General features: G+C 46.2%; 1 protein-coding gene across 4 annotated transcripts in view; it reads right to left on the reverse strand.

Moving 5' to 3' along the window:
* The window catches only part of LOC134517686 (uncharacterized), a 33299-nt gene that overhangs the window by 3307 nt on the left and 13204 nt on the right, over positions 1–16788 (reverse strand). For all 4 annotated transcript variants that reach the window (XM_063339466.1, XM_063339467.1, XM_063339469.1 and 1 more), the window contains exons 3-7: positions 10907–11068; positions 7873–8053; positions 6705–6859; positions 5434–5460; positions 3791–3909 (exon numbers count right to left, since the gene is read on the reverse strand). In XM_063339466.1, the coding sequence (XP_063195536.1) occupies positions 3791–3909; positions 5434–5460; positions 6705–6859; positions 7873–8053; positions 10907–11068 (644 nt within the window). The remainder of the gene's footprint in view (positions 1–3790; positions 3910–5433; positions 5461–6704; positions 6860–7872; positions 8054–10906; positions 11069–16788) is intronic.

A 16788-nucleotide genomic window follows, 5' to 3' on the forward strand; every position in this document is an offset into this window, starting at 1 on the left:
CTTCAAGTCTTTGGTTCGAAAAATTTTTCAGCTCAAAGTGCTGACTGATGTGGTACAGACTTTTTTTTGCCAGCTGCTAATTTGTTTTCTCTTTAATCTAAACACTGTATGATTTTGTTTGTTTGTTTTGTTCGGTTCTTAATTCTTTTTACTATGGAATGGTCAAACTTCTGCCTTGATGTTATTCTTTAATTCTTTGGCCTCTTCTCAACCCTGAGTGCAGAGATCCCCCTTGGCAGTAATTTCCTACGCGAAGAGCAGTGTTCAGACCTGGGTCTGCAGCTCTAGGGCCATTTTCAGATGTTGCTAGACAATACTGAAGATGGGTTTTGTAATGTTAGAACCGCGCTGTCCTTCCTAGCTTACTTCACCCTAACCACAAAGTAGTCATCGTGCAGCAGCAAGCTTTTTTGGTGGCTGTCAAACTGAAACTAGCATCCTTACCATGAAAGATATTGTCATTTGAGGTTAGCTCATTCCCACGCAGCTGCATTAAAGCTGCAGCTTCCATAGATACACAGATGTGTGTGTCTACACAGGAATGACAGGCTGGGATTGCCCAAATTAGATCCTGCCTTGGAAAGGGGTTGGGGATAGCATCAGAAAAGCTCCTGAGCACAATTGCTTTCATTGAGATGGCTGCCTCTCTGTCTCTGCCAGGGCTGGAACAACTGCTGGTCCAGTCTGCTTCCTGGCAGCAGTCATGGCAAGTAGTGGGAGGCTGTACATCCCATCTGTTTGTCCTCAAAGGGAGCTAGGGAAAGTAAGAAAAAAAATGACATGAAGGTGCTAATGCATTCCTCCTTGACTCTGGATTTTGGGGGATCATTTGTAACATGATCTAGCCAGAGACAACTTCACACATTTTATAATGTCAGATGGAGTGGCAATGTCCAGGCAATAAATCGATCAAGGTAGGCTCCTGCAGAATTTGCAGCCCAGCTTCCACAGGCCAGGCTGGATTCTCTCCTTACTGTTCAAAGCAGCATCAGACTCTAATTGTTCAACAAGGGCCAGTATTTGACCATACAATGCTCCACTATCATTTGAGAAGTTTTCTGTTACTAAAACCAACCACAGTGGAAAGGCAAAAAGTTCTCGTCTTGGGGGTCATTTGAGCTGGAAGGAAGTTCCTTGCCCTTTCTGGAGGGATCATTCTGCAATGATTTGGGGAGGAAATCTACTTTTCCTGCTATAGGTAAGATTCAGGTCCACGTGCTGCTTAACACTATGATCAAGTCATTCATCAGTCTGTTCTGGCCCTTTGCACAAAACAGACGTTGCTTTGTGGGAGTAAATGTACTAGCAGGAAAAAGAAAATGAAATGAAAACCTGAGCCTGTTTAGAACAATGTATGACAAACCACCAAGTCTTGTGCCAGTATGTTTGCCTTGGCAAGCCCCCCTCTCTCCCGCTGGAAGAACCAAGTTCTCTCTCTACTATGAGAATTCTTTTGTGGATGTTAAAAAAAAAAAAAAAAAGACAGAAAAACAAAACAACCGCCCTGGAGCAGATCATTCATCATAGGCAGAGTGGGAGCATGAAAGGATTTGCTTTGACCTAGTTACAAAAACAAAAACAAAGAGACTTTCTCTAATTGCCCAAATGACTCAAGTGGGACTGGGTGTCAAAAGCAGCAACTCTCTGCTTCCTTCAGAGCTGTGTGTTAATGCAGGGCACCAGCATCCAAGCCGTTCCAGTTCAAGACCTCAGGAGCTGTCTCTGGGCCCAAGGAAGCCCGGGTAAGCAAAAGCAAGCCAATTCCATACGCCTGCATGTACAAACAGGACCAGGAGCCAGGACAAACACATTTCATAAATTATAACAAAGACAGTGGCTTTAAATGCTGAGAGTATCAGGGCTTCAATGTTTGCTTTGCCGAGAGCTGCAGACAAGCGAGACTTTCTTGCTTTACCATTCTGGTACTGCTGTAGGAAGGGCCTGGCTTTCTGTCCGGCAGCATCTGCTGGGGATCCACTAAGCCTAACTTTTTATTTCAAAGGAGCCTGATGGCAACTGCATATCCAAAAAGCCATAGGAGCAAGGTGCCTAGCTTTTCCAGGCACCAGTGAAAAGCCCAATGTCAGTGCATTGCTATTGCAGGGTGCGGGGTAAAAAAAGCAAGAGCAAATAAGGAGAGGGCTGAGCAATAGGAGCTAGGAAGAAGGAGAAGAGAAAATGGAGGGAGGCAAGGGGTTTATGTAGATATATGGGAGAAGAAAGTGAAAGGAAAGAGAAGGCCATTCATCAGCTACACAAAGCAGCCTGGAAAAATCAGGGTACAAGACCTCTGGGACTGCCCAGTTAGAACCAGGTAGAAAATTGTCCATTTGGCATCTCATTGTACAGCACTTCCATGACAGTAGTAGTTGTCCAGTATAGGTGTGAAAGGGGCGCAAGCTGTTTCTGTTAGGAGCTGTTGGGCTGGCCCTTCGTTGGGAGTACCTCGATTTAGCCAGCTGCGGCCTAGCCTGCAGTTCTCACACAGGGAGCGCTGACAGCGTCCTCGGTGCCGCAGAGAAAGGGGCAAGCGGGACGTTACAGAAACAGGGCTTTTCTGCCCCCCAAATGAAGTCCTGGTTCTACTCAGGTTTAGAGGGAAGGTTCACAAGAGTTTGTATTTCTTCCCCAGCTGGTTCACCATCTATTTTAGATGGAACTGTTTGATCTCTTTCTGCTTTGTGTTTCTTTCAGTTTCTCAAACAATAGGAGGAAGCTCGCCTGTTACGTGTGCTTGGGCCCCAACCAAGCTTTTCCCAGCTGGAAAAATCACTCCCTGAACTACAGAGTTTGTTTTTTTTTTTTTTTTCCCCAGCTGTAATTACAAGATTCCCAGTTCCCTTATGCATTCTGTAAGGTAGGTACAGGCTGTCTAAGGGGAACAATGGGACATTCCTGAGTGCTTAAACAACTGCCAGTTTCCCCACCATCATCCCCGCTAAAACCTGAGGAGGCCTTAAGCACATTTGAGCTGTTCAACTCAAGGTTACTGAGACCTCAGCTGAAAAAACACAGGGAGGAGCACAGTTCCATGTCATGCTCCTGCTTTGGTGAGTAATGTACCTAGGCTCTTCCTGTTACCTGATTACATACAAAAACGCCCCAAATTCACTAAACCAGCTGGGAAGATTTGGCAAGCGCACAGGGAATATCTGTGCAAGGGGTAGCTGGTATCACTGCCATCACCTCAGACAGACATGCACCACACGGTATTTCTGTATATAGTATACAGTATATTATAGTATGTAACTAGCCTGATAGACAAACTTGCCCAAGAGACCAGCACAGATCTCTTAATAGAAATGAGACCTCATGCTTGACCCAAAAGTTCATCCACAGCAACAAGTGGGTCCTACCCAGGAGCACATGCTCAGCAAACTTCATCTCCTCTAACAGGATACCTTCCAGCTGATCCTGACTGTCCCATCCCATCAGACATTAGATGCAGTATGTGTTACCCTTCCAATGGATGAAAGGTGTGAAGGTGGATAGAGGAGAGCATTAACCTTGACTGGAATGCTTAGGGGGGAGCAGAAAGGCAAATAGGCTTTGGCTAATTGTCAACATCCCCTTGCCCTGTTGGGGATAAGCACCCTCTTTTAGGGACCCTAATGTTTCCATTATTCTCACAGAGGTAACATTTATCCAGTTGGGACCTTAGAGTACCTGAGCACTAAAGAAGCAAATGGCTGTGCTGGCCAGGACCGCCACATGGAATGGAGACAAGGTAAGGAGGGGTCTTCTCCAGCCAGCAACAACCAGAGGTGAATCTCCCATAGCTCCGCCTTACCTGTACAACTGTGGGCAGGACCTCTTCAGAGCAGCAGAGGACAGCCCCAGCTTGTTCTGGTTTCTCAGCCGTGTCTTCCTCATAAGATCCCTCATTCTCCCCCAAGCATGGCCCTCACCCTAGGGAGCAAAAAGAAACCACATCTTGAAGGACGTGAGGCTAGCTGCTGGCAGACCCTATCTGGCCAACATATGATGCTTTGGGGTACTCCAGGGTGGTAGGAAGAGGGGAGCTTTGGTATTTCATATGGAAAAAGGTCAGGTCCCACAAAAGAATTTTTAACACCCTTCAATGATGCCCAGTGGCCAGCCTGTACCTGTATAGGGCACAATGAGACAGGAGGGATCAACTGTCGGTAATACTATCCTTTTTGTATTTTGTTTGGTAACATGTCAGTACCTAGGACTCTGCTGTTGATTCTGACTTAAGGTTTCAGAGAGTGAGAGCACTTCACTTGTGAGGGCTGAGTAGCTGCCTAAAGGCACGTTTTACCTTATTGTTACGCTGTACTAAAGGAAAAGATCAGTTTGGTTTCCTACCTACTCACATGCACCCAGGGGGGCCTTTACAACAAAAACAACCCAAAAAAGCAGCTTGACTCCCTTCTTTCTATTAGGCCAGGTGCATTGGTATCAGCCCTTTTCAAGGTGGTGACTTTTGTGGACCATGAATTAGAAGAGATCAAGCCTTTGTTTCCCTGTCACGTCTTCAAGCCACAGCAATTGGGCACTTATATTTGAAATGCTAATAGAGATTATCAGGAGGTCAGGGAGTCTCATGAGAGCTACCCCCACCCCCCACCCCCCCACAATGTTTGTTCTCTCAGGGCTGAGCTCATCTGGATTTATGAACCAAAAAGGAGCCACGCATAAAAAAAACTCATGGTTTTATGCTACATTGTTTTAAATTTCCTAAAGTAATGACTGGAAAACCTTGGGAAAAGAACAAAAAGAGATCATGCCCCAGGACTAGTGTAATTGGGAGAAACGATTCCTGTCTGAGTGGAGTTCTCAAACCACTGTCACGTTCAGGGCATTGTTCTGCCCTGTCGGGAGGTGCCTTCCCACTGTGCCACCAGCAGAGCCATTGCTCCAGGAGTTGTGGCCACCTTGGGAGCACAACCTGGCTTCTGCCCAGCCACACACGCCAGCCCAGGCAGAGCCTGTTGCAGTAATTCGTCTTGGGGCTCTGTTAAGTTTTCAGTTCAAAACTTCAGATGAGGTCATGGGCTCAGCTGAAAACTGCAACACCGGTTTCTGTGCTATTGAGTTAATTGCCTGTAAGTGAGACTGTTTACTCATGGAAATATCAAACCTTTGTGTTTACTCCTAGGATTTAGGTGTGCTGTGGAAGGGTTTTGGAAGCCTGGCCAGTTAGTCCCTCATTGTGCTGGTGGTGTTGCAGAAAAGCAAGCACTGCTAATACCACAGAGAGCCTGAGCAGTTGCCTGCTGTCTGCAGTGAGGGTGGGACAACAACGGACCACATGCAGTAAGTCATAATAAATGTGTGTCTGTTACTTTGATAGTAAACTTCGGGGGTCAGTGAACCTCTTTTGTTCATGTATAATGCTGTGCACTACAGGGGCTTGGTCTATGATAATGCAGGTACAAGTTAAATATATTCTGCAAAGGCAGTACATACCGAGATGTTCCTGCTGACGTCCAGACCCTAAAAACAAAAGGCAAATACGTTGATAAATAACAAGGCAGCAAGACTATCTCACAGTGCTGGGAACAGACTGGGCTTTGTTCTCAGCTCTGCCCTGGAGTCCACCCATAGCCTTGGTCAAGTCCATTATCTCTTTACGATTCAGTCCCTCACACGTGTGATAATCCCTTCTTTACTCCTCCACCTCTCGCCTCCCTTTTGTATTTAGTCTGCCAGTTCATGTGTATAGCACCTAGTAGCCTGGGGACTAGTGTAGCAGGATTCCCATATGGTACCTGACTGTAGAAGTAAATGGGGCACTTTATACTCAGGGTACACAATGCAATGCTAAGTGACAATGCTAAGGTGTGGTGTAACAAGAGAGCACCAGGACTCAGTTTTAAAGAGTGTGGATCTTGATTCTGCAGTCCTGTGAAGTTATCAGGGCTTCCCAAGTGCTCACAATAATGCTCGTACTCCAGAAGCTGGCTGGACACAAGCCAGAGCATGGAGCACCTTTCAGGATTCAGCCTTGATTTGGTTTCTGAAGTTCGAAATGTTTGCAACCTATTTGCAACTTTGGGGTGGAAATCTCCTGAGAAGGTCTTTCCCATGGCAGAGCTACTCCTTCCTCTTTCCTGTCAGGCTGGGAATACTCTGATTAGAGCCTCTGCCCTGGCATTTCAGCACTTCTGATCCCCACCGGAACCTGAAAGTGCTGAGACAGCCACAAACAATGGGAAAGAAAGAGAGAGGAAAAGCATTCCTCCTGACTCCCTTGGACTTCAGTGACACAGTTTCCCTGAAACATGCTTTAGGGCCTGGAGTTAATTACACTGATATGCTGCCAGTCTGGTAATAAGCGTTGCCAGCTAAGGATTGATGCATTAAATTTTTGTATGTGGTAATGAATGTGTGATTGGTTTAATCTCACTAGCAGCAGTAGTGAAGATACTTATGAGAGGGTTCACACAATGAGTTATCTGGAGTTAGCAAGGGCCCATGCTGCTGCCTGCAGTACTCCTCTCTGCTGCACCAGTGCTCTGTTTGTGCCTTTCTTGGCATAAAGACATAGCCATTGTCTTCATTTAAGGCTGGGATCAGAAAGGCACAGAGGACCCTGGCCCTCACTGCCCCAGCCCTGTTCAGTAGCAGATGGGGTTGGCTTGTTCTCCTGGCACCCCACTCTGATCTGCCTGAGCAGAACTTCTCCCTGCATCTCCCACAGGTCCCACTCAAAGTCTGGCTCCAAGCTTATCACTCACCTTTCTTACTGCAGGGTCCTTTGATGGAAAAGCCTGTCCCTCAGCCATGCTACCAGCTTCTCTGAACTCATTCTCCTTGTTGTTCCTATTGTTTGACGACTTCCTGAGCCCCACCATCGGCTGGCTGTTTCCTGACTCTGGGTATCTCTCACCTCCTGCAATGAAATACAAGAACTTGCTCACATTTCTCAGCAGTGTCCTGCTAGGATGGCCTCTGGGCAGCGCTGCCAGCAAGCTGCAACTCCAGATGGGATGAGAACCCAAGTGACTTAATGGTGGGATGAGACCTCATGTGTTTTCATGCCACACTTCAGTGGAAAGAAGGTAAATGCTCCAATAAAGCATCCGACCACAGCAGGCTTTCTAATGTCTTCCTCATGGCCTTATTTTCCTTCCAGGCCTGCTCTGAAACTGCCAGGAAAGAGCATTTCTGAACCTCAGCACTAGAGATCCCAAAGGCCATTACACTCTGACTCAATCCTGCTAGGAGGTGTGTTGATGCTCTGTGTTTCAGCAGGTATTGGAGGCAGGCTGGAGTCCAAGGTTTGAAATAAACCAACCAGGCTCTCTTAGTGGGCTGGTTCACATCTAACATTGGATCCAGACTTTTCAGCTGGCTTTATCATCAGTAGGCTGAGCTCAGTCTTTCTCACCCTTCTGGAAAAGTTGGTCTCTGGATCCAAGCTTTGCAGCTGTGGCTTATTTCCACTTAGTCTATAGAATAAGTCATCTTCCAGGAATGTGTTCTGTGCCTGCTTGAGAGGGAAGGAGACTAATAACAGGCATAAGGCTTTCCATCTTAGATCAAATCCTACCTTGGCTGGGGGGGATTTTAAAGCCAAATGGAGGGGCTCCACTAATGGACCCATTCAGGCATGCTAAGTTTCCAAAAGAGAGACCCGTTTTATAACGCATTTGTCCTAATCTTTGTAGCCACATCTGCAGAGCAAAAAGTCCTGCTTCACACATGTGAAGAAGCAAGTGTTAAAATCCTAGGTGTAGACAAAGCATTTTAAAACACATCTCTCAAATTTTCAGCTAAGGTTTAATTCCACTAACACCTTGCGCTGTTCCCATCTTTCTTTCCTGGGGAAAAGGAAGGTGCTGGTTAGCTTATTTCACCAACTGGTGGCAAGCAGGAGGGCAGGTTAGAGGTATTTGAACTCACCATTGCTCAGCTTTTCAGTGTTTGCTCCTATTTCTGGGATGATGGAAAGATCAGAAGGGTTTCCAGTCTGAACCAAGAGGCTGTGAGGTCTGCTTCTCCCAGCAAACAACGTCTTCACGTCTTGGTACGAGTGGAGGAAGATGCTGGCAGCTCCACAGGAGCAATGTTGCAGAAGGTACTCCTACACAGGACAAGAAGAAAGTATGTGGATTCTCAGGTAACCATGTGGTGTGATGTTACACAAATTGCAATCATTCCATCAGGACCCAGACAAATTATTTAACTCTTCAAAAGGCTGAGGAGCCTGGAGTTGGCACTGTAGATTTTTCATGGTTTTTTTTTTTTTCATGGGTTCATTTGTGTTTAATTTAAATTGTTTGATACTCAGCATCTTTTGGGGTTGTTTCCCAGAAGGAATTGAATACAAGTTTCTAAACACAGAGCTGCTTGGCTAAGGCATTTGTGTAAATAAACTGATCTGTTAAAGCAGTGACTCGCATTTTAAGATAATACTATTTGTTTTGGAATGTGCACAGAGAGCAGTATCTTACATTTTTATTGATGGGATGCCATAGTTCTCTTACATGTTACCAATGAGATTCGCTGCATGTGGTACTTCAGCTGCTGTATGGTGGGTAGATTTTGTACCTTGCACAGCCATGTTGCACAAGAGTTTAGGAGGGCAGAAAGCAAGGAGACATTTATGTAGCTGAAGTGGAAAGGGAACCAAACTCTTTATTGCTGTTCGCCTCTGGAGACCCCCAAGCAATTGACAGTTTTAATGTAATGTTTCATCTGGATATGTTGCCACAGCTGGATGGCGCTTTGCAGTACCTATACCTTTGGGTCATGCTTTGAAAATCTCATGAAAGATGCTGCTTTTGGCCCAGGGCATTGAAGACTTCCTTGTAAAGCAAAGGATGTGGAGTATCTGTGTTCCCTTTGTGTCCCAGGATCAATACCATACACAGCAGCACCTGCTGTGGTTATGTCTGGGAGGTCTCTTCATAAGGTCTTCAAGATGGTGAGATCTAGTAGGTTTACAGCAAAGGTAAACAATGATATAACTCTCTATTTTTTTTTGTTTGTTTTAAAGATCCATGATTCTGCTGGAAAAAGCTGCTCGCTGCAACTGCACAGCATTTTGCAAAAGATAAATGTTTCAGATGTTTCAAAATGTTCTAAGTTTTCCATCATCCCACTTGGTCAAGGCTAGTCCTGTTAATGACGGAGTGCCTTCAGCTTCCTGCGATCTAAACTGCCTGGTACTTTATGGAATAAATCAGTACAGCTCTGTCAGCTTCAGCAACCTGCATCATCTGAGTGCTTCTGGAAACGTCATTGGTCTCTGTGGCAATGTCTGTACCGCTCTCAAAACAGCATTGGGGCACTGCCATCTACGGTCCTCGTGACCAGCTCTTAATACCATACTAACCCATCTCTGCTCTGGGGATTCTGTCTTCCTTAGCCATGTCTGGGGTATGGGAAATTCCACGCTCATAGTCTGCATGGAGAGTGAACATGGTTTGGAAAATAGCCTCCCAAGTATGATGTGGACAGCAACCTCCACATCTCATGGCAAACTGGGGTCGTAGCATTCCTCTTCTACACAGAGGGGCTGTGACTCTGAAGAGGAAAATGATGGAGAGCTACTGAGATATAAGAGATGCAGGCACTACAGAGATACCTGAGCGAGATCACCCAGTTTTGTAGAGCACATTGCAAGTGCTGAATGTTACATTTGGGGGTCCAGTTCCCCACTGAACAGTATGGGACAAAGGCGGCTGAGAAGGCACTGCTGAGAGATCTTAGAAAAAAGCAGAAGATAAAAGTTTCAAATATTTAAATGAAAGCACGGTGCCTTTCATTTCAGTGGGAGCTGGGGAGGAGGGGGCACATACACCAGATGAGGAATTGACCCTGAATTTGCAGCTTGGAAGAGTTACTTTGAGCAATGACTCACAGTTGTAAAGCTTCAGGAAATGTGTTAACAATTCCCAGGCTCTATGTAGGAGGCTGCATTCCTCTGAGCGTGAGAGATGGGTACATGGAAATGACAGGCTATGCTGCTTTGCAACCTGACTCACAACTTGGCTTTGGCTCTGAGGAGTCGTCAGTCACCTACTGCAGATCCAGTCCCAGCAGGTGGGAGAGCAGCACCAGGGGAGGAATGATGCTGTCGGGAGAATAAAAGACTTGCCACAGCATGGCTGGGAAGAAATAGCTGAGTGTGACAAACCCCTTCTGTTCCTTCGGGGGTGATAAAATAAATACAAAGGGAGGGGACAAAAAAAGCTGGAAACGTGGTGTGATGGCCAAAGATAAAGAACTGAGAAGCAGAGTGGGGTAGAGCTGAACCAAAATATGCAGGGGCTAAAAAGTGCTGTTTAGGAGGACACTGAAATGATTTGCAAATTTCAGTCAAATTCCCCAGCAAGCTCTGGCTGATTAAAAAAAATACTATTAGAAATGCTGAGAAGTTTCATGTCAGAGATTCAGCTGGAAGCTCAGAGGCGCAGGAAGGGAAAGAGAGCATGGAGTTGAGTAGCAGTGCCACTGTTTCTCTTTCCCATTGTGTCTGTTTTGTGGGAAATCCTGGGATTTTGACAGTTTGAAACCAGAAGGAAAAGAGCGAGCTTTTAATTCAAAACACAATTGCTAAGGAGGTCCATGGAAATGTTTTGTTTTGATAGCATTGACAGGGGCAGATTGGTTCTTGGGAAGTTTTCAACTGTGGAGAAGTAAAAGCTTCTGACTTCGAGCTTGGCCATCGCATGAGGTGAGAGGGATGCTTTTTAACTCAATAGAAGCAAGCACATCTGGGAGACAAAAACTGAACAAGAACAGAAACCCAAGCCCACCCTAAGGGAAGCTGAGCCCACTGTGGTAGATGAGGGCTCCCTGAAGATCAGAGCACCCAGCCCAGGTGGGTGTGGGGTCCAGTAAATCAGCATCTTCCCCAACACAGATGTGGAACTTTCCATCTGGGCCTTGAGTGTACCATTTAATGGAAGATATTGTGGTGTCTGCTTACCTCCTTTATCTGCCTCATCTTCTGCTCTTTCTGCAAGTTGCACACTTGCTTTTGGAGACGCAGGTTGTGCTCCTGCAGCTGCCCAATCTTCTCAATCAGTTGGCAAATGTGTTCCAGGTATCCCAGACCAGATCCCAGGACTTTGCTGTTACCTTGGTTCACCTGCAAGGACAATACAGCTTGGACCACAGAGTAAGTTACAGTTCCGTGGGCCATGGTAAAGACACTCAGGCTTCCACTTGCAAGGTTATAGCCAGATTTGAGCTGCAGTGTTGCTTGCTTGCTCGCAGCTCTTTTCTGGATTACCCAGCAAGATGTTGCATCAGAGGTACTCTTCTGACTGATCCCAGGCTGACACAGAGGTAAAACTTGTGATGGCCTGTTTCTAGTTTCACCTCCCAGGCTAATTTTTGTCTTTCACCGGCCACAGTGCGCTTACAAACATTGTCCTGCTGTATGGTATAGATGACTGGGGTTAGTATGGCTCATTTAGCCTGTTGCCCTCAGTGCAAGTCATGCTTATGTGTATTGAGGCTGAGCTTGGCTCCTACCCAAAGGCACACATCTGCAGGTCACAGTGATTTGCTGCTTTGTGACCAACTTGGGGACGCATTTTGTCTGCCTTTGGCAATCTGCAACCACTACAGCACAGCTGAACTCGGACCTTCATCACTGGTGGGTCAGTGAAAGGGATGCATGCCTGAACCAAGCTGCCAAAGTGAAAGAACATCTTTCCACTGTTGTTTAGGAGATCCCAGCTTATGTCCCTGCTGCTACATTCTCAGTCATTAAGAGATGCCTGAAGAAAGTCTGCAGGATCAAGCTTGCTGTCTGGCTATGGCGGGACACTCTGTACCACTCTCTCCCCCCACCCAGGACTTGCGGAGTCTCACAGCTGCTCAGTGCTGGAGACAGACAGTAATCCTGTGGTAGAGGACAGGCATCAGCGCTTCCCAGCCTCCTGCTCGGCGCCTCGCCGTTTCTGGCCCCAGGACTTCCCCAGGCGCAGCGAGTGTCCTCTCCTGCACCGCAAGCGGACTCTGCCGAGCGTGCTAACAAATACATACAGAGGCTCGCTTCCACCTTGGCGCTGCCTGACGATGTGCGTGTGATATCAGTAAGTAAAATAAGCCTCGATCTTTACAAAAGCGGTGCTCTAAGTTTATCTTACTTCAAAAAATAAGTTTCCTCTACAAAAGCAGGAAGCTTACTCTGTCTCCTTTCCCACAACAATCTACATTTTTGGGGAAATGCCAGCCTTGGGACTCTTCCTGTATTTTCATTATGTCAGAAAGCTCATGGTGTGTTCAAAAATAATCAACATTAGGATTTACTTCTTTTTAAACAAATGATGATACAATGTTATTTATAAACAGGTATTATTATGTCCAGATGCTTTTGTGTCTGAGGTCGGGACAGAGGTCACATGAAATCATATGAAAAACTGCAGTGACTTCAAGCCAACCAGTCATTCACATTCATGATTTTTATTTTCCTCTCGGGCAGAGCCTGCAGAAGCGGTGGCAAGACAAAGGTTACTCGGCCATAAAACAGCCCTCAGCGTGTCTGTGCAGTGGGACGGGGCAGCCCCAGGACTCACAGGGAGAACAAAGTCCGCATGGTGCCTGCTGGGAAAAACTTCAATCAAACGCATTATAACCAACATACCTGAAAGCAGCTAGGGATTTTGGTGTGCCCAGCTTCAGAAACATGATTTTTCAGAAAGTACATGAGTATTAGCTTCTGAAAATCTGTGGGTTTTTTTAAGCTGTCCCAAAATGGGTAGTCAAAAGCTCCTCATTCCCCTTGAAAATTAGGCTTTCTGCCACTCCATACCGTCTTTTTGCACATTTAACAACTTCCTTTTCTGTCAGTTTGCTGTTCCAGTGACTGATGGCATGCCTATATTGTCCTATGGAGACAGTGAGCCAAATTCAATCCATTTTATAGCTGTAGAAACAGAAGGGAAGACTACAAGGGACAGAGGAGCTCTTGGAAAAGAGGATAAAGTAAAACATTTGGCTGTAACCTCAGGATTGAGGAGAGAGCAGGAAGCTCTTGACTGTCACCTCTTTCAGGCAGGGACCCTCTTTGTGTTCCATATTTATCCAGTGCTTAACACTTAAGGTCCTGCTTTGTGTTTGCAGGTGCTAGGTTTATAGGGCAAAACGGGCAGGGGAGGAGAAGAGAAGGTGGCCCAGATTTCGAGTGCCATGTGCATAGGGCTGAAGGCACTTGAAAACAAAGGGGTTTTGAGCAGGCATGGAGAAAATCTGGCTTTTAGCAGAAGTTAGAGAGAACTTCCAACTCCTGAGAATATAAGTCCCTAGAAGAAAAAAAAAAAAGGGATGGAAAAGGTGTAGAGCAGTTGGTCCAGGCCTTGGGGCAAGGGGGATTTATTCTTGTGGAGAACCTAAACCAGACTGAAGGTTGGACCCAATATGCTGGATGTGTGCTGGAAGCCCCTGTTTCACAGCCATCCTTCAGAGGCTGCTCAGGGCAGGCAGTTTGGGCTATTTAATAGGAAATTAATTTGCATTTTATTGAAGTGATCCCAGTGAGTGCAAATGAGCAAAAGGCAAATCAGGCTGAGCCTATAGTGCCTGCCCATCCCTGCAGGGTCAGCCACCTCTGTGGTCGGCATGCAAGGGTAAAAGGTTTTAAGGGGGGGGATACTTCACCTTGCTTCCCTAGTTAGCATGAGGATTGCTCAGAGATAGCAGGCATTCAATACAGAAAACTTGTGTAATTCAGCTGGTTGCCCCCAAAACAATTGCTCAAAGAGGGCCTCTCCAGTGACCCTTCCAGGACTTTTTCTCTTCCATAAACTGGAATTACCTAAACAGCCCTTGCTATCTTCTGGTCATGCCACCTGCAGCATAGAACCTGCTCTGTCGCATTCTGGTCTAAATATTTTCCTCTCAGCACCTGTGAGAGTTTTACGCTAGCAGTGGAGGATGAGCAACCATAGGAAAACTGCACACATTTTCCAGGATGAGTCTCTTCCAGCCTCTGTCCTCCCAGTTGAAGCTTCCCAAAACACACACCTAACAGGACTGAATTTTTTCCCATTCCCCACATGGGGACTGTCAAATGGTATTGGAACAAAAGCCATGTACCCATTTTTGAGTTGATGAAACCTATGAAGAAGGAAAAACATCTCACCTATTTTTTTGAAGGCAAAGATGCAGAGGATCAGACAGACACAATTTATGAATCAGATGGTTAAAGTTGTGCTAGGAGAGTAACAACATAATGCACAAGCAGGTGCCACATTTTGCTTTCAGGTACATCAGAGTGAACCAGACCCTCAGCTGGAAGAAAAGGAATCCAAGACTCTCAGCCATATTATGCTGAGTTACTCCCACTACAGTTTTGACCCTGCAGAGTTAAGGTGCACTACACTGACTTTATACCCATGGAGCTAAAAAGAGATCTCTGCCCTTGTGAGTGCTCACCTAAGTAAGTTTTGGGGACTGGTTTTCAGTACATGTATCCCTGCTCAGCTGGCAATAAACCACAATTGTGCTGGCCCACAGATTTCTTAGGAAGCTTAAAAAAACAGGATCAGCATCTGCACTGGGAACTCTGGCTTATCTGGAGCCCTCCAGTCAATATTTTGACTGGTATAAAATCACGTTTTTTTCTCTGAAGCCACCAGAGTCGCAGAGGTGGGAGTCTGTCCCTCTGTCTCTGTGAATGTGTAACATCGTGCGCGCTGCAGCACCTGAGCACTACAAAGGTTTGAAGTTCAGTGGGAGCTGCAAGACAGACGGTTGTTTTCAAACCTCTTGTCCAACTGAGGTATAATCAAAACCTGCATTTCTGATCCATCTAATCAGCATTTTGTCCTGACTAATTGCAGCCATGATGTTACTTTGATGCATGTGATGGGTTTTTCTTCAATTGGGCTCAATGGAAAACTGTCCTGGGCTGGACTTGGCAGCAGGAGCCAAAGCTGATGGGCAGGACTAGCTTGCAGGTAAAGGTCTTCATTCAGACAAGAGCCCACTGACGTTTCTTGCAGTGACTTAGGTTTCTGCACTTCATGCAATGCTCTTCACTTTCTCTTGTGGATAGTTTTGAGTTGTACCATGCTCCATCCTCCCATACATCCCTCACTGCCCACTCATGCTGCGTTAACATGGCCAGTACAGAGGCAGCATGGTCACTGCACCGACAGCCATGGAATGCAATTACAATCCTCCCACCGTGGGCTTGGAGCAACTGATTAGTGACGCCACAGGCTGAGTGGGAAGCATTTGTCACTGGAAGCTGACAGCACCGAAAGGCTTGTGAATAACAGGAAAGAGAGGGATCGTGCTGTATATTTTTCACGGCTCCACCCTGTTGTCCAGGAGGGGCTGTGCTTACTGATAGCTTCTGGTTTCCTCCAAGCGGCACGCACAGGCTATGGGGCTGACCATCACAGGTTGCCTTGAACCATACCACTCTCTGCAGAGATGTATTTTGACTACTTTTGCCCAGAATAATTAGCACTGTGTGGATAATGGTGGGTTTGTTTTGGTTTTTTTTCATTTAATGACGACAATGCTCCCACCCTCTCATTTCTTCTAGGGGTATGGGCTGACTTTAAATGTAAACTTTATGGAGCGTGAGGAAGTGTTTGCAAAGCAAAAGCATCAAAAGCTATGTATCTTCAAACTGACCCCAAACACTTAATTTGGCTTAAAAGGAAATGCTTTTATTTAGGCTTCAAAGTTCTTTTACTTGTTGTTTGACAGCTTCCACTTTCTTTCATCTTTCTAAATGTAGGCAAGTTTCAAAATAATGACAGTTCAAAACAAAAGATCAGAAATCTTTGTTTAAGAAACGCCAGACTGAAACAATTTGATGTATATTTTCAGCCAAAACCATCCACCAAATGAATCCAAATGGTCAAAACATTTGGTCATTTTTCAGTCTCTCTTTTTCGGCAGTTTCCTTCCTGTTCTCTTGGAAGTGGCCTCAGCAGTGAGAGAGGCTGGGAGGACATCAAGGGACATCCTCATCCAGAGACTGAATCCTTGCTCGGCTGTGGTGTGCCAGTAAGCACAGTGCTGTTGGCATTGCCACAGCCAGCTGGGCTAGGGAAACTCAACTGCTCTCCTGTTACTTGCAAGTTGTATTCCCAAAACCAGCCACAGGACTGAGGAAGTTGCTGTCACCTATAATTAAATAATGCTCTCACCTGGCATTAAATACAAGCCAGGGTAAGCACTCTTGCATCTCTAGCAATATGAATTTAATGCAGCGGGAACTGATTCGATGGAACAATTTGGTTTGCCATGTTTTTTGCCAAGCAGAGTGGGAATACCTTGAACTAGCTTGCTATCTTTCAGACAACATTGAGTGCATTTACAGGGGTATCTGAGTCCCTGAGATAATATCGGGCCAGATGGCTCCTAAGTACCATGTTCTATCTTGGACAGGTTATGGGCAAATGTGAAAACCACAGAGTAAGCCTGAAGCAGAGCCTCAGCTGGGGTGAACCAAGATGCGCCCATCAGCTCTATGGGCAAATGATCATCTGGACATTGTTTCTGAGTGGGTCTCACTCTGTCCTGCCTCTGTTGTACGACAGTGAGGACAAGTCAGCCTTGTGCAGGTCTGGGGGGGGCAGGGCCAAGTAGAAGGCTCTGCCCCATGGCAGAGGATGTCCCTGTGCGCTGTGGCACACAGCGTAGCATCAGCACTGGGGCTCTGCACCAGCTGGGGGCATTTCTTGCTACCTGGCATCCCAGCAGTTTGAAGAGTGCTGCTCTTGACATGCCTGGAGGTGCTCTGTGGAGAGGGGCAAACTTCCCCAGCATCTAGGTCACAGCTGTATTTATACAGCTCGAAAAACAAACAAAGAAAAGTGCTCTGGGGCACAGAGCTTT

This window comes from Chroicocephalus ridibundus, chromosome 6 (genome assembly GCF_963924245.1).
Source record: "Chroicocephalus ridibundus chromosome 6, bChrRid1.1, whole genome shotgun sequence".
NCBI classification, from domain to species: Eukaryota; Metazoa; Chordata; class Aves; order Charadriiformes; family Laridae; genus Chroicocephalus; species Chroicocephalus ridibundus.